Source organism: Cnephaeus nilssonii (assembly GCF_951640355.1).
Source record: "Cnephaeus nilssonii genome assembly, chromosome: 20".
Classification (NCBI taxonomy): Eukaryota; Metazoa; Chordata; class Mammalia; order Chiroptera; family Vespertilionidae; genus Cnephaeus; species Cnephaeus nilssonii.
In genome coordinates, this window is record NC_137091.1 from 45,866,038 (window position 1) to 45,890,182 (window position 24,145).

Sequence of the window (24,145 nt, forward strand, 5' to 3'; positions counted from 1 at the left end):
TAGAAGGGGGTGGGGCTCCAGATTCCTGAATCTGAGGAGAGAGGAGGGGAGGGTGTCTGGGATTTTACATTCCCAAGGAAAAGGGAGTTAGTATCCCGGACCCCTCCTAATCTCGGGGAAGAGGAGGCTGGGGCTCAGATTCCCGGGGCCCGAAGGAAAACGGGATCTCAGGTTAAAGTCCTGGGTCTGAAGGAGGGTCCAGATGCCAGCCTCTGAGAATTTACAGAGGCCAGGGGGCGGGGTCACCTACTGATTCTGACCAAAAGAAGAGGCCCCAGTAGCTCAGCTCTCTGCCTGGTTCGGGGATCTGGAGCCTTTTAACTGGGAATCCCCGCCTCCTGCTCCGCCTCCTCCCGCCCTGAGCTGGCAGAGCACCCCTGGGCTGGAGTGAGGAGGGGCTGAGGGGCTGAGGGGCTGCAGGGAAATTCTGGAGGGAGGAGGGGCTGGATTCTCGGGGTTCAGAGGCAAGGGAGAGGAGCTCGGTGCTGTGACTCCTGGGTCTGACACAGAAAGGACTGGGGGCTCAGACATCTGTCTAGGTCTGGAAGAGGCCGGGGCTGGGGGCGTTGAATCCTGGGCCTGAGAAGAGAAGGGGGCTGGGGACTTAGCTTCCTGGTTCTGAATGAGGAGGGGGAGGATGTCTGGACTCCTGCATACAAGGGATGAGAGGTCTGGCCTGGGCAGGCAGGTTTGGGAGGCACCGTGACCTGGCTTCCCCTTCCCCTGGGGGCAACGGGACCAGCCTGACAGAACCCAGAAGGCTTGCTGCAATAGGGCTGATGGGGACAGACTTCAGGCAGGACCGACTGAGGGCTCAGGGGAAATTAATTTATTACTAGAGGTCCGGTGCACAGTTTTGTGCACCGGTGGGGTCCCTCGGCCTGGCTTGCGGAAATTGGGCCGAAACCAGCTCTCCGACCCCCCCCCCAGGGGTCCTGGATTGAGAGAGGGAGCAGGCCAGGCCAAGGGACCCCACCGGTGCACAACGGGGGACCGGGAGGGACTGTGGGAGGGCTCCAGGGCGTGTCTGGCCTGTCTTGCTTGTCCCCATCAGCTGGACCCCAGCAGCAAGATAACCTACCCGTCTGAGCGTCTTCCCCCTGGTGGTCAGTGCGTGTCATAGCGACTGGTCGAACGGTGGAATGGTCGGAAACTTAGCATATTAGGCTTTTATTATATAGGATTCTTACTGACAGTAGGACAGATGTTCCCCATCTCCCCACCCCTCCCCCATTGGCCTCCCTGGTGACAGTTCCCTATCGGCCCTCCAACACCCTCTCGTTGCCCTTCCTCCATCCCACGACCCAAGCAGAAAGCAGAAAGGGCTCCATGCCTTTATTGCAAAACCATCCATTGGATCTGAAGAAATCCAGACCCTCCCCTCAACTCCTCCCAGAAGGTCCAGGGCAGGATTCAAACCCAGGACAAGGCCTAAAGCAGGCCTGCGAGGGGCGGGGCCAGACCCTTCCTCCTGCCAATGGGGGAAAGCACTAGCACTCCTGACGTCATGGGGGCGGGGACTCTGAAGAAAGAGGCGGGGCCACATGGGCTGGAGTCCAGCGGAGACCTCTCATTGGGCAAAGTTCCGAGGGGCGGAGCTATTTGGTGGATGGCTGGCCTGAGGCGGAGCCACCAGGTGATGCTGTTCCACAAGGTGGTAGTTCTTGCTGAAGTCTTAGAGCTGGAACCAGGAGGATAGACGGGTCTTCCTGCTCCATTCCCGAGGGGCGGAGCCTAAGTAACCAGAAGGCTTCTCCAGGACAGCTGAGGGCACGGGTGGAGACCCCTGAGGCTGGACCCCCATATCCTGCGCCCCCTCCTCCTCTGGACATCCTAGGCGTGAGGGCTCAGTATTCCTTCATCGTCTTTCTGATCCAGTTCACGTAGTGGCAAACGCTACTGTAGACAGCGGGGTGTTGTGGTCGGGAGCAGAGCTCAGAGCCCCCAGACACCACACCAGCCAGAGTCCCATTGCAAACCAGCGGGCCCCCAGAGTCGCCCTGTGCGCGGGAGAAGAGCAGAGAAACTGTTAGGCCAGTCTCATTACTAGTATGCCATTACACAGACCCCCCCATTTTCTACTCCCCTGACACCCAGACATCCAGCTCTCCAGGCCCTCCTCCCTCAGACCCAGGAGTAAAAAAAGCTCACAGCCTTCACCCCTCCCTTGAACCTAGCATTCTGGGCCCCTAGCACCCTCTGCCCCCAGGACTGGGAGCTCAGACCCTTGACTCCCCCCTTGTTTAGATCCAGAAATCCTGGTGCTGGCCCCATCCTCTCCCAGAACCCAGTGTCTTAGCAGAATTCCCATCCTCCACCTCCTCCCCAGAGTAGATCTCACCAGGCAGGAGCCGCGGCCTCCCTCCCACAGGCCTGCACAGAGAATGCGCTTGAAGATTTTGCCTGGATATGCCCAGCGGCAGAGTCTGGGCTCCAGGATGCTGATGTTGGCACACTGCAGCGTGACTGGGAAATGCACTGTTGGGGAAGGAGGTCACAGAAGATCAGCAACTTTACTCATCTCACTCAGCACACACAACCCCTTTCTTTTAAAAAGAAAAAAAAATTTTTTTATTGATTTCAGAAGGAAGGGAGAGGGAGAGAGAGATAGAGACATCAATGAGGAGAGAGAATCACTGATCGGCTGCCTCCTGCACGCCGGATCGAGCTGGGGATCGAGCTGCAACCCAGGCATGTGCCCTTGACCAGAATCGAACCCGGGACCTTTCAGTTTGCAGGCAGAGGCTCTATCCACTGAGCCAAACCGGCTAAGGCAGCACACACAACCCCTTTCTTAAGGAGGATCCATGGAGCCACAACATCTGCTTCTCCAAGAAATGAGAGACAGTGACAAAGAGACAGAATCATAGCCTGAAACAGAAACAGACGTTTCTGAAGAGGGAAAGAGAAACACGCAGAGAGGCAAGAGACAAGAAGAGACGCATATATATTTTACACAGAGAAAAACAGAGACCATGGCAGGAGCTAGAGACCTTTTAAGGGGAAAAAAAATTCTCAGCCCTAACTGGTTTGGCTCCGTGGATAGAGTGTCAGCCTGCAGACTCAAGGGTCCCAGGTTCAATTCCGGTCAAGGGCATGTACCTTGGTTGTGGGCACATCCCCAGTGGGGAGTGTGCAGGAGGCAGCTGATGGATGTTTCCCTCTCATCGATGTTTCTAACTCTCTCTCCCTCTCCCTTCCTCTCTGTAAAACTCAATAAAATATATTTTTTAAAAATTCTCAGAGGAGGCCATGCAGAAATAGAAATGGGCCCACAGATATCCAGTGAGAAGGCCACGAGTTAAAGGGGAGGAGACACTTATAGGGAGAGGGTCATTGGTACACAGAGAGAGAAAGATTTAGAGGTACTAGGTAGAGGTAGAGGGAGTTACAGCACATAGAGATAGACATGGATATAAACACACATATATCAATATATATAATGTCTGGGTGCAAACTCAGATGCATGCAGGGTCTTGGTGGGTAAATAGAAGTGGGGTGCCAGGCACCGTTGTGGTTCGATCTGCAGGGGCCACCTCCACTCTCTCTATCCAACAACGGTCGATCTTTGGGAAATGCGGGTCCAGCATTGCCCGTTCTTTCCACGTGAATCCAGAAACTCGGCTTTTCTGTAGCATCTCCCAGGTTTCAGATGTTGGCAGCAACAAATTCAGACATGATTTTTCAAGACACTTGGAAAACCAGCACTAACGTGGGAAGCCAAATCTGGCTAATAGGTTTTTGATTTCTGACTCTGAGAATAGAAGGCCTTATTTGGATTCTAAGATACATGTATTTTTTACATTTAAACACCCTAAAATCAGGAGGTGTCTTCCAGTAAGTGTGGTCTCAAAAGGGTCAGTGGGACTCCCCTCCCCCATTCTCTTATAATTTACTAGAGGCCCATTGCACAAAGATTCATGCAATAGGCTTTCCTTCCCCTGGCTGCTGGCACCGGTTTTCCACCAGCACCCAGGACCCAGGCCTTCATTCTGGCTGCAGCGGAGAAGCCAAGCCTCTTCAGTCTTCAGTCTTCTTCAGTCTTCAGCCTTTGCTCTGCACCTGCATATGCAAATTAACCTGCCATCTTTGTTGGGTTAATTTGCATACTCACTCCTGATCGGCTAGTGGGCATCACGGAGGTATGGTCAATTTGCATCTTTCTCTTTTATTAGTGTGGATAGCATCTTAGATTTGATGGAATATATGGGTGGAGAGATAGATCAATAGATAGAGGGTAGCCAAAACCGGTTTGGCTCGGTGGATAGAGCGTCGGTCTGCGGACTGAAAGGTCCCAGGTTCGATTCCGGTCAAGGGCATGTACATTGGTTGCGGGCACACACCCCGTAGGGGGTGTGCAGGAGGCAGCTGGTCGATGTTTCTCTCTCATCGATGTTTCTAGCTCTCTATCCCTCTCCCTTCCTCTCTGTAAAAAATCAATAAAATATATTAATAAAAAAAGGAAAAAAAATAGATAGAGGGTAGACATGAAAAGGCAGAGACAGAGAAGGAGGAGGGATTTAGACCTCAGCGTGAGAGGTAAGGGAGTGTTTCATGGTCAAGGCTGTACCTATGGGACTGGACACGGCCCCCCAGCCTGAGATGAGGCACTGGGTGCCTGGGGAGACGCAGGTCTGGCTGATGTTGAGGGGCTGCACGGCAGGTCCCAGGCGTGCCTTCCTGGGCAGGCGGATCAGCATGACGTCATCACTGTAGTCTTGGGTGATACGGTTCTTCTCCAACCCAGGGTAGAGGAAGAATTCCGTGACCCGGAACAGCTGCTCTGGGCCCTCCCTTTTCTGGAGGTGGTGCTCCCCCAGGCGGACCCACAGATACCTGCTGGGACAGACCTCAGGTGTTGTGTGGCTCTCCACAAGATATATATCTTCTCTGGGTCCCCATCATACGTACGACCCAAGAGTGCTGTGCGATTTTAGGCAAGGCACACACCCTCTCTGGGCTCCTGATCCCCACTCCATCCCTTTGTCTGCCTCTGCTTTTGTAGTTCTCCCTCAAAAGCTCACACCATTTCCTAGGTCCATGCCAACTGAGCCACCTTCTTCATTGCCCCACCTGCAGCCTTGCTGGTGATCTGGGTTCCCTGGCACGGTGTAGGCACATTGGGACTCCACCTACAACACAAAAACAGCCCCACCCCTGGTGGTTCTGTGGGGAGTGGCCGGTTGATGGGGTATGGAAAATCCCCAACTTTGGGGTCATCTGTGGCCTCAGGCTTTTTTTGACTGCCATATCACTAACCCTTTAAGGCATTTCCTTCTGAGGTTTAATCCCATGTCTTCTTACTGCAGTTTTAGTTTACATCTTCTACTCTGGGTTCGTGTCCTGGACAGCTGGGGACCTACTGGTGGTCTACATGTCCAACCCCCAGCCTCTGACCTCTCATGTAAGGGACCAGGCTAATGTCTGAGAACTCCGAGTTTGAGGAGTGTGAAGTTATTTCTATCTCTGTGCCGGGACTCTGTGTCTGGGAAATTAGCCTTTCGTCTCACCCAAATTCATCCTTGTCTCTCAATCCCTTCTACCTCCATATCTCTCTTTTCTCCTTCTTCATCTTTGGGGCTGCAATCTCAACTTTGCTCTCCTGGCCTGGTGTACAGACCTTGAGCTGAAAGAGGCCCCATCATGGAGCAATGCATGATGGGAAATTCCCACATAGCATCCTGTAGCAACACCTGCTCTTCATTCCTGGAGGGAAGAACAGGGTAGATAGCCCCTTTCCAGAGAGATGCAGACAGGATTTTTGCCTCAGGTAAATTCTAGGATTCTTTTAAAATGCCCAGGATTCTAGGATTCTAACCCCTTAGGAATCTACAAATTCTAGAATTCTATGAGGCTCAAGTTCTAGAATGTCATGAATCCAAGATTGTACTGTTCTAGATTTCTCTAGATCAAAATTCTAGGATTTTAAAATTATCTGAATTAAATCTAGGACTTAATGAGCCTAGAATTTTAACATTTTGGGACAATCTGGTGAGAATATCATCATTCTAGAATTCTATTAGTCTATTGATTTTGGAAATTGAAAAATATAGGATTCAAATAGTCGGAGACTCTAGAATTCTCTGAATTAAAAGTGTGGAGGTTTTAAGAATCAGGAGTGATAGCATTCTGGGGTATTAAATGCGACAAATTCTAGACATTTATGAATATAACCTCCTAGAATTTCCTTGTTTCAAGATTCCAGAATGTTACAAATCACAGTATTCTAGGGCTGTAGTCAATGAACCTAGCCTGAATACTCTAAGATTCTAGTATTTGCTCTATCCAGTACAACTAGTTCAAATTGAGATGTGTCTTACTTGTAAAACGCACGTCCACTTTCAAAGGCTTACCCCATAAAGAGTAAACAATGACATTTGTAGGTATTTGATACTGATTACATGTTAAAATAATATTGAATAAAATAGTGAGAACGTAGGTAAATCCATTATGAAAATGAAATCTTCTTGTTTTCCTTTTCCTTTTGCAGCGTGTCTACTAGAAACGTTAAACTTAAATGGCTAGCGTTATATTTCCTTGGCAGCACTGTTCCGAACTTCTAAGAGTCTAGAATTCTCTGAGGCTCCTGTAGAACCCCGTGGATCCAAGATCTTAGGAGTCTATGGTTCTGGATTACCCTGGGCCAGAGTCGAAGATTCAAAGAGTGTACATTTCCAATCTTAGACTCGCAGAACCAGATTATTTAAGACTAGAATTAGGAAAAGTTGGTAATTTTTGACTCTTGGTAATTCCGAGTTCAACTTCTGGGAACAGAAATAGAGGCTCAGCCCTTCTTGCCCACCGCTCCCTCCCTCCTCTACCTGAGGCCCTTGCCCCCCTCACCTTCTCTTATCCCCGGCACCCTCCCCAGGGCGGTCACTCACGGCCTTTGGCAGTGGGCAGCTGTGAGCAGCCAGCGGTCACTGATGAGGGTTGCCCCACACAACAAGCGGTAGGGGTTGCTCGTGACATAGAAGAGGCCTGCCTGCCAGGGCTGCGAGTTGGGGTGGCATTCCTGAGCCCCAATGGCTCTGGTGTCTGCCCAGCTGTTCCCTGTGGGCAGGTGAGAGGCAGAGAGGGTCAGTGAAGAGCAAGATGGAAGGGCTGGGGAGAGAAGCAGAGACGCCTAGAGGGCAGGCACAGAAGGCTGGGGGTGTGCAGGGCAACGTGGAGAGGCTGCTGGGGCCCTCGAGGGTCCGTGGGATAGACAGGCTGGATGGCAGGAGCCTCACCTGCCAGGAGAGAAAGCAGAGCACAGACAAATCCCAGCTTCATGACCTCTGGGTGCCTGGGTCCTGGCGTCTGGCTCTGCTGTCCCTGCTTCTTTATGGTAAGCCATGCCATCGCCTTCCTCCTCCCTGGGGCCACCCTGTGATTAATTGGGGTTGGGAAATGTCACTGGGGGAGGAGGAAGCCCTGGGGCCTGGACTGGATGCCTTGAGAAGGAGGCCGGGCAGGGGGATCCCCTGTTAGAAGGAGCTGACTGCCTGCTGGGTCGGGGCTTGACTACATGGGGAAGGAAGGGGGCCTAGGACATAGAATCCTCCTGGGCGTCTCCAAAGAGGGGGAGCCCTCGTTCCCCATGACCTCCTGGTACAGGTTCTGCATGCAGGATAGTCAGTGGCCTGAAGGAGGAAGAGGGTGAGGAGGAAGATCCCTAAGGCGGGCTCTGGAGTCTTGAATGACCAATGACCAGGAGCACTGCCCAGAAATCAGGCTGCAGGTGGGAGAAGAACCAGGACTCAGAGGCAAGAAGCCACACAGGAGACGGGATGTGGCTGAGGTGGGGACAGAGAAAGAAATCATAGGGAGAGGGAGACACAGACACAGAAAGATCCAGAGAGAGAAGATTCAGACCCAAAAAGGCAGATACCTCAAAGATGATTGAGAAATACGGTCCCAACTGGATTGTCATAACCTACTCCCTTCCTCACATCCTCACACCACAAGGCCTCCAGTGCCCCCCCCTCCCTGCCTGAAACTAGCACTTTCCCTTTCTCTTTTTATCCCCAGATCCTGGCTAAGAGTGCGGAGAACATTCTCTTGTTGTTGTTTTCCTCATCCATATCCTCCCCTCTGTTGTCCTTCCCATCACCCCATTCTTGCTGCATCGCCCCCACACCTTCTCACCTGATGGGCAGCCCAGGAAGGGCCAAGCCCAGGTCTGACTCATCTGTTTCCCCAGAATCACCCAGTTCAGGCTCGGCTACTGGGAGGTTTCAGAATATGTTAATTGAATGAGTGAATGCTTTATTTTATTTTATTTTATTTTATTTTATTTTATTTTATTTTATTTTATTTTATTTTATTAGAGGCCCGGTGCACGAAATTTGTGCACAGGGGGTGGGGGTGTCCTTTAGCCCAGCCTGCAACCTCTCCAATCTGGGACCCCTCGTGGGATGTCTGACTACCCATTTAGGCCTGGGATTGGGCCTAAACGGGTAGTTGGACATCCCTCTCACAATCCAGGACTGCTGGCTCCCAACCACTTGCCTGCCTGCCTGCCTGATTGCCCCTAACCACTCCCCTGCCAGCCTGATCGGCACCTAACTGCTCCCCTGCCTACCCGATTGCCCCTAACTGCCCTCCCCTGCAGGCCTGGTTGCCCTCAACTGTCCTCCCCTGGAGGTTTGGATCCCCCCCAACTGTCCTCCCCTATAGGCCTGGTTGCCGCCAACTGCCCTCCCTTGCAGGCCTGGTCCCTCCCAACAGCCCTCTCCTGCTGGCCATCTTGTGGCGGCCATCTTGTGTCCACATGGGGGCAGCCATCTTTGACCACATGGGGGCAGCCATCTTGTGTGTTGGAGTGACGGTCAATTTGCATATTACTCTTGTATTAGATGGTATTGTTTAAGGTATTACAATTAGTAGAACATATGTCTCCTTTTCTTTTTCCCCATTGACCACCTTCCAGCCTCCCCTACCGCCCCTCTCTGCACTTGCCCTCCCCCCTTCCCCCTGTGTCTTGTGTCTATTGGTTGTGCTTATATGCATGCATACAAGTCCTTCAGTTGATCTTTTACCCCTTCCCCCCAACCCTCCTCTACCTTCCCGCTGTAGTTTGATAGTCTGTTTGATGCTTCTTTGCCTCTACTGTATCTGTTTTTGTTCAACAGTTTATAATGTCCTTTATATTCCACTTGGGTTATGGGCATTGGACGGGGGGGCGGGGGGGGGGAGGGAATTGCAGCTCTTGGTTGGTGAAGGGATTCCATTGGATGGAACAAACAGAAAAACATTTCCCCTATGGGGGTGAAGGGGGGCAATGGGGGGAGAAGGACACATATGTAATACCTTCATCAATAAAGAAATTTTAAAAAATTTCCCCTACATTTCAGAGGGAGGCCCCTTTTCAGGAACTTAGAGATTAAGGTGAGGAATGCTCCCCTGGCCTCAGGGGCTGGGGGTGGAGACAGGATGAGGTCTCTTGTGTTCCAGAGGCCCCAGAAAGACAAAGAAGGTACCAAATGACTAAAAGCCAGGCCAGCCCTAACCGGTTTGGCTCAGTGGATAGAGCCTCGGCCTGTGGACTGAAGGGTCCCAGGTTCGATTCCGGTCAAGGGCATGTACCTTGGTTGCAGGCACATCCCCGGTGGGGGGTGTGCAGGAGGTAGCTGATCCATGTTTCTCTCTCATCGATGTTTCTAACTCTCTATCCCTCTCCCTTCCTCTCTGTAAAATTCAATAAAGTATATTTAAAAAAAATAAAAATAAATAAAAGGCGTGCCAGCTCCTGCTGTCCAGGACCAAGTGGTGTTGGGGGGACCCAGGCGTGGGACACAATGGGAGGGAGGAAGGAAATGGTTTGGGGGTGACCTTGGGCAAGCCAGAGACCTCTTTTCACAGAACTTCCGAGGGAGGTGGGCTGTGTGATGTTCCCATTAGCCCTGAGGAACGGGGACCCCTGGGGTGTGTGTGTCAGGGGGAGGGTTGGGGGGGGTAGGATTGGGGACTACCCCTGTGCTTTTCTCTCCAAGACTCAGAGTCACACATGCTGTCACCAGGATCTGTTCACGGATCATACCACCACATGCCATGTCATGCTTTACTGAGAATGACCATCATGATCTACACACATACACACGCGTTATCACGGTCTCCTCACAACACGTCTACGAGGTAGGCACTTCTTTGTCTTCATTTTCCAGGTGGACAAGGAAGCCCAGTGCGGTCTCTGGCTTGCCCAAGGTCACACAGCAGAGAACGGTGGTCGAGGAAGCCAGGCTGGGCGGCTGATAACTTCTCTCAGAGGCTGGCGTCCCGGCCTCGCTCGGGCTCCCGCTTCCTGCACTCCAGCGGGGAGGAGGATGCGGGAAGCGGAGAGGTGCTGGCTGGAAAGGATGGGTGGCAGAGCTTTGGGTGGGGCGAGGGGGGAACGTCCAGCGACCGTACAGGAAGGATGTGAGATGGGGAAGGAGTCGCGGGGTCAGTTGGAGCGAATGGTTTTCTCAATCCAGGAGGTGTATCTGCAGATCTGCGTGTAGACGGCCGGATGCTGAGCGGAGCCGCAGGGGTAAACGCCCCAGGACAGGACGCCCTGCAGGGTCTCATCGCAGACCAGGGGGCCACCGGAGTCACTCTGTGGGGAAGAGGGAGGAGAGGTCAGACACATACACCAATGTGAGGGCTGCCGCTTGGGGGACTGAGGTCGTGGTGGGGGAGAAAGAGGCTGGGATAGAGAGGGGGTTGGGGTGGGGCTGGCATTGGGTATAAAGTGGGGTGGGGTCCTAGCCGGTTTGGCACAGTGGATAGAGCATGGGCCTGCAGACTGAAAGGTTCCAGGTTCAGTTCCAGTCAAGGGCACGTGCCCGGGTTGCGGGCTTGATCCCCAGTAGGGGGCGTGCAGGAGGCAGCCAATCAATGATTCTCTCTCATCATTGATGTTTCTATCTCTCTCTCCCTCTCCCTTCCTCTCTGAAATCAATATATACACTGGGTGGCCAGATTATTATGATCTCTGAACGCATAATAATCTGGCCACTCAGTGCACCCACGTCTGGAAGCTTTCCCTGCTGTGCTTTCTCCCGCCTCCCTCATCCACCACCAATGGATGCCGGGCAGCCCTGCTCACTCCTCTCCTTTGATTCTGAACGTATGGAATCAACTGCAAAGCTGCGTTTCTCCAGGGCATTTTCTCAGTCCGTGGAGGTCTCGCTTCCTGGCATGTCCTCAAAATTTTGACCAAAATAAACTCATACAATTTGCATATAGGTTTGGACCAGGTTTTGTTGACAGGGATGAAGCTGAGGTGGGGGTGGGAGCGTGTTGGGCGTGGGGATGATGTGTGGCTGGGGTGGCTGGGGGGTTGGGGACGAGGGTGGACCCTCTGCTCCCCCATCACCTCCCTCTGCTCACTGCCCCCAGTCAGAGGCCCTTCCCGGGCAGGACCTACCTGGCAGGGGTCCTGGCCCTGGTCCAGTCCCGCACACATCATGTTGTTGGTGATGACGCCCGGGTAGAAGACCTCACACTCCTTGGGGCTCAGGATGGTGACCCCGGAGCAGCTCAGGCCCTTGTTGTACTTCACTGGTGGGAGAAAACACCAGGTTCCCTGGGGTCCAGCCCCAGTGCTCCAGGACCCAGGAGTGCAGACACCCAGACTGTTCCCATCCCAGGCCCCAGGCCCCAGTCCTCCTCCCTCAGACCCAGCAGCCTCGCCCCTAGCCCTTCCTCCCTCAGACCAGGAGTCCAGCCCCCAGCCCTCCTCCCTCAGACCCAGGAGTCCAGGCTCCCAGCCCTCCTCCCTCAGACCAGGAGTCCAGCCCCCAGCCCCTCCTCCCTCAGACCCAGGAGTCCAGGCCCCCAGCCCTCCTCCCTCAGACCCAGGAGTCCAGGCCCCCAGCCCTCCTCCCTCAGACCAGGAGCCCCGCCCCCAGCTCTTCCTCCCTCAGACCCAGGAGTCCAGGCCCCCAGCCCCTCCTCCCTCAGACCCAGGAGTCCAGGCCCCCAGCCCCTCCTCCCTCAGACCCAGGCGTCCTGGCCCCCAGCCCCTCCTCCCTCAGACCCAGGAGTCCATGCCCCCAGCCCCTCCTCCCTCAGATCCAGGAGTCCAGACCCCAGCCCCTCCTCCCTCAGACCCAGGAGTCCATGCCCCCAGCCCCTCCTCCCTCAGACCCAGGAGTCCAGGCCCCCAGCCCCTCCTCCCTCAGACCCAGGAGTCCAGGCCCCCAGCCCCTCCTCCCTCAGACCCAGGAGTCCAGGCCCCCAGCCCTCCTCCCTCAGACCAGGAGCCCCGCCCCCAGCTCTTCCTCCCTCAGACCCAGGAGTCCAGGCCCCCAGCCCCTCCTCCCTCAGACCCAGGAGTCCAGGCCCCCAGCCCCTCCTCCCTCAGACCCAGGCGTCCTGGCCCCCAGCCCCTCCTCCCTCAGACCCAGGAGTCCATGCCCCCAGCCCCTCCTCCCTCAGATCCAGGAGTCCAGACCCCAGCCCCTCCTCCCTCAGACCCAGGAGTCCATGCCCCCAGCCCCTCCTCCCTCAGACCCAGGAGTCCAGGCCCCCAGCCCCTCCTCCCTCAGACCCAGGAGTCCAGGCCCCCAGCCCCTCCTCCCTCAGACCCAGGAGTCCAGGCCCCCAGCCCTCCTCCCTCAGACCAGGAGCCCCGCCCCCAGCTCTTCCTCCCTCAGACCCAGGAGTCCAGGCCCCCAGCCCCTCCTCCCTCAGACCCAGGAGTCCAGGCCCCCAGCCCCTCCTCCCTCAGACCCAGGCGTCCTGGCCCCCAGCCCCTCCTCCCTCAGACCCAGGAGTCCATGCCCCCAGCCCCTCCTCCCTCAGATCCAGGAGTCCAGACCTCAGCCCCTCCTCCCTCAGACCCAGGAGTCCATGCCCCCAGCCCCTCCTCCCTCAGACCCAGGAGTCCAGGCCCCCAGCCCCTCCTCCCTCAGACCCAGGAGTCCAGGCCCCCAGCCCCTCCTCCCTCAGACCCAGGAGTCCAGGCCCCCAGCCCCTCCTCCCTCAGACCCAGGAGTCCAGGCCCCCGGCCCCTCCTCCCTCAGATCCAGGGGTCCAGGCCCCCAGCCCCTCCTCCCTCAGACCCAGGAGCCCCGCCCCCAGCTCTTCCTCCCTCAGACCCAGGAGTCCAGGCCCCCAGCCCCTCCTCCCTCAGACCCAGGAGTCCAGGCCCCCAGCCCCTCCTCCCTCAGACCCAGGAGTCCAGGCCCCCAACCCCTCCTCCCTCAGACCCAGGAGTCCAGGCCCCCAGCCCCTCCTCCCTCGGACCCAGGAGTCGACCCCCAGCCCCTCCTCCCTCAGATCCAGGAGTCCAGACCCCCAGCCCCTCTTGCCCAAGATACAGGGCCCCCAGCTCTTGCCTCTTCGGTGGGCCGTGGTGCCCCAGCCAGCCACCTGGCACTGGTCTCCAGGCTGGGCGCAGCGGTAGGGCAGGCGCAGGGTCTGGATTCGTGACCCGAGCACAGCCGGCCGGGCCAGCTTCAGCAGCATGAGGTCGTGCTCATCCGTGCGTCTCGGCAGGATGGGGCCTGAGCCGTGGTGGTACTTGGGGTGCACGATAGAGCGCGTGGTTCTGCGGAGCTGCTCGCCCTGCAGAAGCAGCAGGTGGTCATCCCCAACGCGAGCCCACAGCGGCCTGGGGAGGGAAGAGCCACATGGAGGCGAAGCCTTTGTAGAGACGGAAACAGGACTCGGAGTCCCTGGGAAGGAGGGCACAGGCAGTGGGGTGGGGGTAGACACCCGGATCCTGGAAGGGGCCTGGACCCCTGGGTCTGAGGGAGGAGGGGCTGGGGGCCTGGACCCCTGGGTCTGAGGGAGGAGGGGCTGGGGGCCTGGACTCCTGGGTCTGAGGGAGGAGGGGCTGGGGGCTGGACTCCTGGGTCTGAGGGAGGAGGGGCTGGGGGCCTGGACTCCTGGGTCTGAGGGAGGAGGGGCTGGGGCCTGGACTCCTGGGTCTGAGGGAGGAGGGGCTGGGGGCCTGGACTCCTGGGTCTGAGGGAGGAGGGGCTGGGGGCCTGGACTCCTGGGTCTGAGGGAGGAGGGGCTGGGGGCCTGGACTCCTGGGTCTGAGGGAGGAGGGGCTGGGGGCCTGGACTCCTGGGTCTGAGGGAGGAGGGGCTGGGGGCTGGACTCCTGGGTCTGAGGGAGGAGGGGCTGGGGGCCTGGGCTCCTGGGTCTGAGGGAGGAGGGGCTGGGAGTCTGGACCCCTGGGTCTGAGGGAGGAGGGGCTGGGGGCCTGGGCTCCTGGGTCTGAGGGAGGAGGGGCTGGGGGTTGGGACCCCTGGGTCTGAGGGAGGCGGGGCTGGGGGTTGGGACCCCTGGGTCTGAGGGAGGAGGGGCTGGGGGCCTGGACTCCTGGGTCTGAGGGAGGAGGGGCTGGGGGTTGGGACCCCTGGGTCTGAGGGAGGCGGGGCTGGGGGTTGGGACCCCTGGGTCTGAGGGAGGAGGGGCTGGGGGCCTGGACTCCTGGGTCTGAGGGAGGAGGGGCTGGGGGCCTGGACTCCTGGGTCTGAGGGAGGAGGGGCTGGGGGCCTGGACTCCTGGGTCTGAGGGAGGAGGGGCTGGGGGCCTGGACTCCTGGGTCTGAGGGAGGAGGGGCTGGGGGCCTGGACTCCTGGGTCTGAGGGAGGAGGGGCTTTGGGCTGGACTCCTGGGTCTGAGGGAGGAGGGGCTGGGGGCTGGACTCCTGGGTCTGAGGGAGGAGGGGCTGGGGATTGGGACACCTGGGTCTGAGGGAGGAGGGGCTGGGGGTTGGGACCCCTGGGTCAGAGGGAGGAGGGGCTGGGGGCCTGGACTCCTGGGTCTGAGGGAGGAGGGGCTGGGGGCCTGGACTCCTGGGTCTGAGGGAGGAGGGGCTGGGGGCTGGACTCCTGGGTCTGAGGGAGGAGGGGCTGGGGGCTGGGACTCCTGGGTCAGAGGGAGGAGGGGCTGGCGGCCTGGACTCCTGGGTCTGCGGGAGGCGGGGCTGGGGCCTGGATTCCTGGGTCCGAAGGAGGAGGAGTGAGTGGAAGAGAGGAGAACTGGGGACATGGGAGGGTCCCTGACTTCTGCTAGGGGCCCACCTTTCTGCCTCCCTCAATAGGGACTCATGAAATGAACAATTTCTTTTAGTGCGAAATTCCTTGACCGCTGTCTGTTGCACACACCTAAATGGAACCCAGGGGGAATCTGGTGGACGGAGGTGATGGCCGGGCCCAGAAATGCTGAGGACCGCACTGCCCCCTGGCGGCCACTGCGCAGCGCATCTCGGGCTGAGCCCACACGGAGCCGGGACAGCACCAGACCCTCCAATGCCCCAGGCCCCCCGCCCCCTCCCTCGGGCCCGCCTCCACCGCGACCCCCGCGCCGCCCCGAGGAGCTCCCTACTTGTTGTTCCCGCAGTGCGCGGCCGTGAGCACCCAGCTCTTGTCCACCAGGACCCCCGCGCAGTGGAACGAGAGGCCGCTGAAGAGGGAGACCTGCCAGGGCTGCGAGCCGCGCGCGCACGGGGCGCCTGAGGCCTCGAGGTCCAAAGCCGTGACGTTTGGGGGGAACGCCGCCTCTGCAGCTGGGGAAAGGAGGGGGCGATCTGAGCGGGCAGCGCCGGGCGAGGGCTGGGTTTGGCGTCCGAGCGCGGCCGCGGGACGGAGCAGGGGGTGGGGCTGCGGGGCGCAGCCTGAACCCGGGAGAAAGTGGAAAGTGGGGGGCGGGCGGGGGTCATGCGGGAACCTAATGGAAGTGGGCGAAGGAAAGGGGCGTGAAAGGGGAAGAAGGCGGGGAGCGGGCGGAGTGGCGAAAGGGGACCCAGCAGGATGGGTCTGGGGGGGGGGGGGCTCGGACGCGGGGCGCGGTGCGTGAGGGTTAGGCGTGGGAATAACGCAACGGGCGGGAGAAGGGGGGCTAAGGCCAGACTTGGGATCCAACCGGGCGGAGTGAGGAGGGACCGGGACCGAACAGAGCCGGGGTGAGGGGACAGGATTAGCACCCGGCGGAGTTAGGGGCGAGGAGAGGACGCGGGAAGGAAAGGGGGGGCGGGCGGGTGGATGCGGGCGGCCTGCGGGGCGAGGCCACAACGGGGCGCGGCATCCCCCGCAGAGCTAGGCGAGGGGGCGCGGCTGGGGGTGGGGCCTGCTCGGGACCGCTGGCTGCAAGCGGGGTCCCGGGGCCCGGGCGGGAGCGGATGCGGGGGTGGGCGGGAGCGGATGCGGGGGAGGGTGGTGAGAGCTCACTCTCCCGTCGCCCCGTCTCGGCGCCTCCCGCGAGCCCTGACCCCCGCCTCACCCCAGAGTTGCGCCATCAGCAGCGGCAGCAGCAGCTGGGCCGGGGCCCGGGCGCCCGAGGCGGCGGGGAGGTGGAGGCGCTGGGGTCTCATGGCCAGGACCTGGGCTGGGGGTGCGGGGGTGGGGTGGGGAGGCTGGTTAAAACAGGTGCCCTAACAAAGACCCTCATCCCCATCCCGCAGCGCCCGTCCGCCAGCCGGGCCCCCACCCCCCCAGCCCGCGGGACCCGTGTAACCTGAGGCCACAACCCCAGGGGCAGGCGGAGGGGCCAATCCGGCCGGGACAGCGGTCAAGGGCGCAATTATCTTAATGATGCTCGGGCTGCGCCCTCCTGCGCCCGCGGGGAGCGCCCTCCTGGCGGGGCTGCGCCTCCTTCCCCGCGAGGCTGGGGGTCTGGAGGGAAACCAGGCTCCAGCAGGGCTCCGGCCCGGGGTTCGGGGTCCCGAACCAGAGTGAGGTGCACCTGATCTCACCTGGTTGTCGTGGAGGAGGAGGTGGAGGAGGAGGAGGTGGTGACCCAGAAGTGTTTCTGCTGGTCGTGCGGGCCGCCGGATCCTCTGCCCAGGGACCCCTGGCCGGGCCTTCCCTTTTAACCTCCGAGAGCCCGGAAACTTCCCCACCCTGCCCCCGGGCCTCGCCCCCTCCCTTTCCCTCTCCCTAATTATTCCGTGGGTGCGGCTGGCATTCAACCTGGGCCTCAGATTCCTGCTCTGGGAGGGGCCGGGAACACAGGCTTCTCCCATTGTCCCAAACACCCCCTTTGGGGACCCGGCTTCCTTGGGGATGTCCCTCAGTCTCCTTGTTCCAAGGAGTCTTCCCAGATGGGGAGAGAGGGTGCCCCGGGGAGCCGGAGGGTGGCGGGGAGCGCGGGTTCGAGCTGAGTGACAGAGAGAGAGGGGGAGAGAAGAAAATACACAGGGGAGACGCAGACCTGGGAAAATAAATAAACAGGGAGACGCAGACCTGGGAAAATAAATAAGCAGGGAGATGCAGACCTGGGAAAATAAATAAGCAGGGAGACGCATACCTGGGTGACCACGTAAGAAAAGCCAGCAGGCTGCCAGGGAGAGGGGGAGGCAGAGATAAGAGAGGTTGAAGGACAGAGTAGGAGCCACCGAGACACTCACAGACACAAAACAGGAAAAGGAAAATGGGGAGACCGAGGGCGAGGAGGTGGAGACAAGGCCCAGAGGGGTGCTCTCTGCTGGAGCCCACCCCACCCCCCCAACTCGCCCCCCACCCCCACCCCCGCAGCCAGAGCGGTGGACTTGGTGTGTGTCTCAGTGACCAAGCCCGTGTGCTGGGGGAGGGAGAGGCAGGCGGGCACTCCCTGACATCCCCATGTGTGGTCTCTTCACACCCTCCCTGCCATCCGTGTGTCTGCAGGTGACGGGCAGGCCCGTGAATCACCGAAGGCTGCAAGGGGTGTCCACAGCCCCGCAGCCAGCTTCCTCATTTCGGGGTGAGGATGGGAGGCTCAGAGAGGGCCGTGACTCAGGGGAGGTCAGTCACGCAGCAAGTTCGCCTAACAACCAGGAGGCCCCAGTCCCAGCTCCGGGCGCTTCCTCCTCCTGCCGGCTCCCTCCCCTGCCAGGAGAGCAGAGCCCTGGGAAAGAGCCCAGAGCTGGGCTGTTGACCCAGCAACTTCTCCAGGGAGGAGCGAGTTCCTTCCAGAGGCCGCCCGGCTCAGCGTCGTCCAGGCGAACTTCCTGCGGCCACGCGGTGCTCTGTGGGTGCTGCCCAACCCGGCGGCCACCCGGCCACAGGTGCGATGTGTCCCATGGGACGGAAGAATGGCATTTCTGATTTCATGTAATTTAGAGTCACACCCGGCCGGTGTGGCTCAGTGGTCGAGCGTCGTCGGCCCATGCACCAAGAGGTCGCTGGTTCGATTCCTGGTCAGGACACATGCCCCATCCCCAGTGGGGGCCGTGCAGGGGGCAGCCGATCAGAGTCTCACTCTCAAGGATGTGTCCAGCTCCCTCCCTTCCCAACTCTCTAAAAATCCACGAAAGCGTACTTTTAACGTCGCATGTGGTTAGTGGCTAGCCCAGTGGTCGGCAAACTCATTCGTCAACAGAGCCAAATATCCACAGTGCAACGATTGAAATTTCTTTTGAGAGCCAAATTTTTTAAACTTAAACTTCTTCTAACGCCACTTCTTCAAAATAGACTCGCCCAGGCTGTGGTATTTTGTGGAAGAGCCCCACTCAAGGGGCCAAAGAGCCGCACGTGGCTCGCGAGCCGCGGTTTGCCGACCACGGGGCTAACGGATTGGCCTGCGACCTCTCACCGAGGTTGGAAACAAAGCAATGAGAGCTCCCTTTCGTTCAGTGTTCACTATGTGCACGCAGACCCACCTCACGCGCTGGGGTCCAAGGCGTATGCGCGGCTTGACAGTTAAGGAAACCGAGTCTCAAGGCAGTAGGGCTCTGTGAGGAAATCACCCCTGTGTCAGACTCCTGGCTTTTCTACTTACTGGCTGTGTGACCGTGAGCCAGTGACTTCATTTCACTGTGCCTCAGTCTCCTCATCTGCAAAATAGGTATAATAATCTATAATAATAAAAGTGTGATATGCTAATTAGAACTGACAGCCAAACGACCTTCCAGACATCATTCTGGATGTCCTTCCAGACGAAGCCATGGCAGCGGGGGGCCAAGGCAGAGGCAGTTAGGGTTAGGGGTGATCAGGCAGGCAGGCAGAGCAGTTAGGGGTGATCAGACAGGCAGGCGAGTGGTTAGGGGTGATCAGGTAGGCAGGCTGAGTGGGTAGGGGAGATCAGGCAGGCAGGCAGAGTGGTTAGGGGTGATCAGGCAGGCAGGCGAGTGGTTAGGGGTGATCAGGCAGGCAGGCTGAGTGGGTAGGGGAGATCAGGCAGGCAGGCAGAGTGGTTAGGGGTGATCAGACAGGCAGGCGAGTGGTTAGGGGTGATCAGGCAGGCAGGCTGAGTGGGTAGGGGAGATCAGGCAGGCAGGCAGAGTGGTTAGGGGTGATCAGGCAGGCAGGCAGAGTGGGTAGGGGAGATCAGGCAGGCAGGCAGAGTGGTTAGGGGTGATCAGGCAGGCAGGCAGAGTGGTTAGGTGTGATCAGGCAGTCAGGCAGGCAAGCAGTTAGGAGCCAGCGGTCCCGGATTGCAAGAGGGATGTCCGATTGTGAGAGGGTGCAGGCTGGGCTGAGGGACCCCCTCCCATGCACGAATTTCGTGCACCGGGCCTCTAGTAATAATAATAATAGCACGACCTCCTTAGGCGTTGGTGCAGGCTACGTTCATTGATACGTGTAAAAGCCCTTGGACCGGGGTCTGGCACCCAGCTAAGCACTCAGAAGAGCCATCCATGTCCTAAATATTTATTGAAATCTTGTGCCAGGAACTGTCTTTGGGGCTGGGGATACAACCGTGAACCAAACAGCTACCCAATAATCACCCCCAGAGTCCCAAGTTAATGAATTCCGGTCTCATTCGTTCCGACAAGTTGCTTATTGCGCGTCGGCATCTATCTGGTCAAGGAAGCCCAAAGGACGAGTGAAGGGGTCCTGGCCCAGGCTTCGTGAGGAGCAGAAGGAACAGGCGGCACATCACCACGCACGCACGGATGGACGGGATGTGGGTGAGGCTGGCGAGCTGGTGCCGGCTAGTTGTTCTTCATCGTCTCGTGAATCCAGTCCACGTATTTGCAGACCTTTGTGTAGACGCCGGGCTTTCTGCTGACGGCACACGGGTCCTGACCCCAGGAGATGATGCCTTGGAGAGACCCATTGCAGACAAGAGGGCCTCCAGAGTCACCCTGGGGACGGGGAGAGAGAAAACCCATCAGCGGGAATGAGAGGCCTTGGGGGAGGGGAAGGTGCTGAGCATGGGGTCAGGGAGAGGTGGGGATGGGGTGGGGTTCGTGTGGTGGAGACAGAGGAGGGGGTTGGGGATGAGGCTGGAGTTATGGGTAAGAACAAAGATGGGGGTTAGGGTGGAAAATGGAGTTGGGGCCCGACCGGCATGGCTCAGTGGTTGAGCGTCCATCTATGAACCAGGAGGTCACGGTTCGATTCCCGGTCAAGGGCACATGCCCAGGTTGTGGGCTCGATCCCCAGTGTGGGGCGTGCAGGAGGCAGCCCATCCATGGCTCTCTCTCATCACTGATGTTCCTATCTCTCTCTCCCTCCCTTCCTCTCTGAAATCAATAAAAGCATATTTAAAGAAAAAGAAAACGGATTTGGGGATGGTTGGGGTGGGCATAGGGAGTCGGAGATGGAGATGGATTTGGGGCAGCAGAGAGCATGGGCAAGGGGTGAGGGGGTGGGGGTAGAACTAGGATGAGACTGGGAGAGGGGAAGGTGCTGGGTGTGCTGTTAGGGAAGAGGTGGGGGGGGCGGGTGTCGATGAAGACACGACGGAGGTTGGAGACCCAGGCCCTGCCCTCTGACCTGGCACGAGTCCTTGCCTTCCTCCCGCACGCTGGCGCACACCATGCTGTCCGTGATGTTGCCCGGGTAGGCGTTCTCACACTCCTTGTGATCAATGATGGTGATGTTGGCACATCGCAAGGTGTGGGGCAGGTGCACTGTGGAAATGGCAGGAAGGGGTGTGGAACATGAGAGCCGCCTGGCTCCGTGCCCCGCACTGCAGGGCTCGCTCTGAACCCAGTCCCTGTGCTCACTGACGGCCAGCAGTAACTCCTTCGTTGCTCTAGACCAGCGGTCGGCAAACTCAGGAGTCAACAGAGCCAAGTATCAACAGGACAACGATTGACATTTCTTTTGAGAGCCACATTTTTTAAACGTAAACTCCTTCTAACGCCACTTCTTCAAAATAGACTCGCCCAGGCCGTGGTATTTTGTGGACGAGCCACACTCAGGGGGCCAAAGATCCGCATGTGGCTCGCGAGCCGCAGTTTGCCGACCACGGCTCTAGACACAGGACCTCTAATCCAGCCTGGTGGGGTGTGAGGGTTCTCATTTTATAGAGAAAACCTTAAGGTTGACAGAGGTGAGGCCGCTTGCCTACGGTCCTAGGACAGCAAGTGTGGGTCTGGGACTGCACCTCCGTCGTCGTCGGAGTCTAAGGCCCCAAATGCCTGTCTCCTCCCACCCCCGGCCCTGACTTCCCACGTCTCCTTTCACCTGATCCCACCACTGACACCAAAAGGTAGCCCCCTCTTTGATCACTAGGACGCATTTGGGAAGGTTCTTCCTGTCTCCCGCCGTTCCTCAGTCGTGACCACCCTGCCCCCACCGTGCACCCACACCCCCCCCCCCCGGGCGGAGCGCCTACACTGGGGGCTGGACGTGGTGCCCCAGCCGGAGATGAGGCAGCGGGTGCCCGGGGCGACGCAGCGTGACGACAGCTTGAGGGGGCGCACGGCCCAGGTGATGACGGCTGGTGACGCCATCTTCACCAGCATGATGTCATTGCGGTGGTCCTTGTTGGGGACGCTGTTGTTGAAGTCCGGGTGGGGGAAGGACTCCGTGGCCCTTCGGGTCTGCTCCCAGCCATCCGGTCGATGCAGGCTGTGCATCCCCAGGTGGACTGTGTATTGGCTGAGGTGGGAGAGATGATGGTCAGAGGTGGAAGGAGAAGGAGAGACGGGAGGTGGGGCCAGAGGCACGGGGTTGGGCGGGGCGGGGGGGGACATGAGGGGAATGAAGGACCACACCTCCACTTCCAACCTCACCCCTGGGTCCCGTCGAAGCCCCCTTCCAAACTACATCCCCACCCAGCAGCCAGCACCCAGCCCCATACCCAACCCCATCCCAGTTCCAACGTCGTCCATCCCTCCCTCCCGCCTCAATCCCCAGTGGCTCCCCATCACCAACGCCAACTCGGCCCCACCTCTGTACCCATCTCCACCCCACCTTTCTCACCCCATGCACATTCTCCCCATCACCGAGCCCCTCTCCTTGCAAGTCTCCACCTCCAGCCCCCTCCCAGCCCCGCCCCAGCCCCCGCACCCACGGCTTGAGGCAGTGAGCCGCTGTCAGGAGCCATTTGGGGGCGACGAGGGTTGCCCCGCAGAGCAGACGTGTCTTCTGGAACAGAACCACCTGCCAGGGCTGGGAATGAGGAGAACACTCGTACCCCTTGATGATCCTCGTCTCTCCCCCTACATGCCCTGGAGGGGGTGGGGGCAAAAGAGGGGGCTCAGGCATGAGAGGACTCCCAGGAGAGAGGGAGGGGGGAGTGTCTGCCCCCTCTCCCCACCCCCCCGCCTAGTGTCCCGCTGGGATGCACTGTATGGACAGTCTGGGCATTGGATGATTGACATGGCGGTTGGCCAATAGCCACTGTCCTGAGCTCTTTGCCTCCCACTCCAGCCGGCTGCCCTGGCCCCTCCCCTGGGGCCCTCCTGGACCTCTTCCCCATTCTAGCATCTAAAGGGGTGACACCTGCTGCAACCAAGGCCTCCTTCTGGCTCACAGACCCATTCGGATGCCCCTCTAGACACGGAGGGTGGGGGGACGCTGGAGGTTTGAGAGGGAGGCCGCTGCCCTTCCCCATCGCCCACCGTACCTGTCACCAGAGCAAGCATGAGTAATCGCAGAATCGTCATGGCCTGGCGCAGGGGGAGGAGGGCAGGCCCCAGGTGCTTCTGGAAGCAAGGAGGGGGGCACATGGGGGACTGCGGGCTGGTTCCGGCCCTTCCCCCTCCCCCGCGCCTGCTCTGACTGTCCCCAGGGAGAAACAGCAGGGCTAGAAGGATCCCCCCGTTCTGCCCTCACAGCACCCCGACCTTGACGTGAATCTTTGGAGGGTGGCCTTGGAGGGACCATTATCTCAGACAGAAGCTGCTGGCGGCCGGGGGGGAGGCTTTGCCTGGTTTCACGTCGACCTCTGAACCCCCGAGGTTCCCTTTGGAGCATGTTTTCTCCTTGCCCACCTGACAGCTGGCCGGCCCCAAGAGCTTGGGGCAGGAGGGGAAAGGGACCTGGCACCATTCAGGAACCACCCAGGGGGACATGGGCCCTTCACGGGTTTTTCTGGGAGTGCAGCGGGGGGGGGGGGGGGGGGGGGGGGCGGGCCTCGGCCGGGGATGGTGTTTGGGACCCTGCCCTGCTGCACCCCAGCCCCTTGGAAGGGCACTGGACGGAGCTGGGAGGGGCTGGTCCCAGGAAGAGCCTGTGTCCTCAGCTGCCCTGGCCAACAGGGGCAGAGGTGGAGGGCTGGACTCAGGGACAGAGGCTGGGGCCAGAAGTCACGGAGATTGGCGGCGGCCGGTTGGAGAGGCAGAGAGAGAAACAAGAGTGTCCCCCCCCCCCGCCCCCGCCCCCCAAGCCTAGGACAGAGCAGAGGGAGAAACAGGGCCGAGACCCGGAGGCCTGGGGCTCTCTGTCTGGTACCACCTGGATGCCGGGGGCTTCTTGTCCCTCCCAGACTCACAGGCTCTGGAGCTGGGGCTCCCGGGACCCACGGTGGTGGTGGTGGTGGCAGCTGTGACAGGCTGGGGCAGGCTGGCAGTCGTAGAGGGTGGCCCGGATGACGGGGCCTCCCAGCCCTGCCTTATTGCCTTGGGGGCGGGGTGTGGGGGGGGGGCCCTACCCAGACAGGCGCAGGGCCTGGGCGACGCTGCCGCCCGCCTGCCCGCCTCTGTCACCTCTCCAAGCCCCTCTTCTCTCTGCTGCTCAGGGTCTCTCGGCCCGGTCCATCCACCTGCCTGCCTGCATCCTGCCCGGTCGCTCCGAGTCTCTCTCCCCTCCCCTGTCGCCGGCCGCCTCTCCGTAATTCTGCGTGCGTGTCGTTCATCCGTGTCTGTGGCTTTCTGTCTCCCTCTGTCCCCTGTTTGCATCTCCCAGGCTCTCCCCACAGGCTCTGTCCTTCTTGGAGCCTGTCTCTCCCTCCCTCCCTCCCTCCCTCTGTCCGTCTTTCCCTTTCTCTCCCTCTGTCTCTTAACCCTCTTCTACCTCATCTCCTCTTGGGCCTGCCCCTCCCGCCCCACAGCTCGAGCCCA

The 24,145-nt window shown here is 59.2% G+C and overlaps 3 protein-coding genes across 3 annotated transcripts; all 3 read right to left on the reverse strand.

Annotated features, from left to right (window-relative positions):
- Positions 1 to 1,501: 1,501 nt before the first annotated feature.
- Positions 1,502 to 7,344, reverse strand: LOC307116546 (kallikrein-9-like; the record flags this gene model as incomplete). The annotated part of the gene is made up of 5 exons (XM_079800623.1): positions 1,502 to 2,000; positions 2,342 to 2,478; positions 4,571 to 4,836; positions 6,885 to 7,053; positions 7,233 to 7,344. The coding sequence occupies 5 exons, from the start codon at positions 7,342 to 7,344 to the stop codon at positions 1,848 to 1,850; spliced, it is 837 nt and encodes a 278-aa protein (XP_079656749.1). The 3' UTR covers positions 1,502 to 1,847.
- Positions 7,345 to 10,031: 2,687 nt separating this feature from the next.
- Positions 10,032 to 16,731, reverse strand: KLK10 (kallikrein related peptidase 10). The gene is made up of 6 exons (XM_079800646.1): positions 16,679 to 16,731; positions 16,207 to 16,311; positions 15,313 to 15,493; positions 13,308 to 13,582; positions 11,393 to 11,526; positions 10,032 to 10,579 (listed from the first exon to the last, which is right to left on the reverse strand). Exons 2-6 carry the CDS (start codon positions 16,295 to 16,297, stop codon positions 10,427 to 10,429), a joined length of 834 nt encoding a protein of 277 aa, XP_079656772.1. The 5' UTR covers positions 16,298 to 16,311; positions 16,679 to 16,731; the 3' UTR covers positions 10,032 to 10,426.
- Positions 16,732 to 19,840: 3,109 nt separating this feature from the next.
- Positions 19,841 to 22,750, reverse strand: KLK11 (kallikrein related peptidase 11; the record flags this gene model as incomplete). Its single annotated transcript, XM_079800642.1, has 5 exons — positions 19,841 to 19,993; positions 20,628 to 20,764; positions 21,475 to 21,740; positions 22,156 to 22,312; positions 22,711 to 22,750. The coding sequence occupies 5 exons, from the start codon at positions 22,748 to 22,750 to the stop codon at positions 19,841 to 19,843; spliced, it is 753 nt and encodes a 250-aa protein (XP_079656768.1).
- Positions 22,751 to 24,145: the final 1,395 nt, after the last annotated feature.

Coding starts and splice junctions, on each gene's coding strand:
- KLK10 (XM_079800646.1), bottom strand. CDS start 16,297: ATGAGACCCCAGCGCCTCCACCTCCCCGCCGCCTCGGGCGCCCGGGCC. Junction 15,494..16,206: donor GCTGATGGCGCAACTCTGGG/GTGAGGCGGGGG, acceptor TCCTTTCCCCAG/CTGCAGAGGCGGCGTTCCCC. Junction 13,583..15,312: donor GCGCACTGCGGGAACAACAA/GTAGGGAGCTCC, acceptor TTCCCTCCCCAG/GCCGCTGTGGGCTCGCGTTG.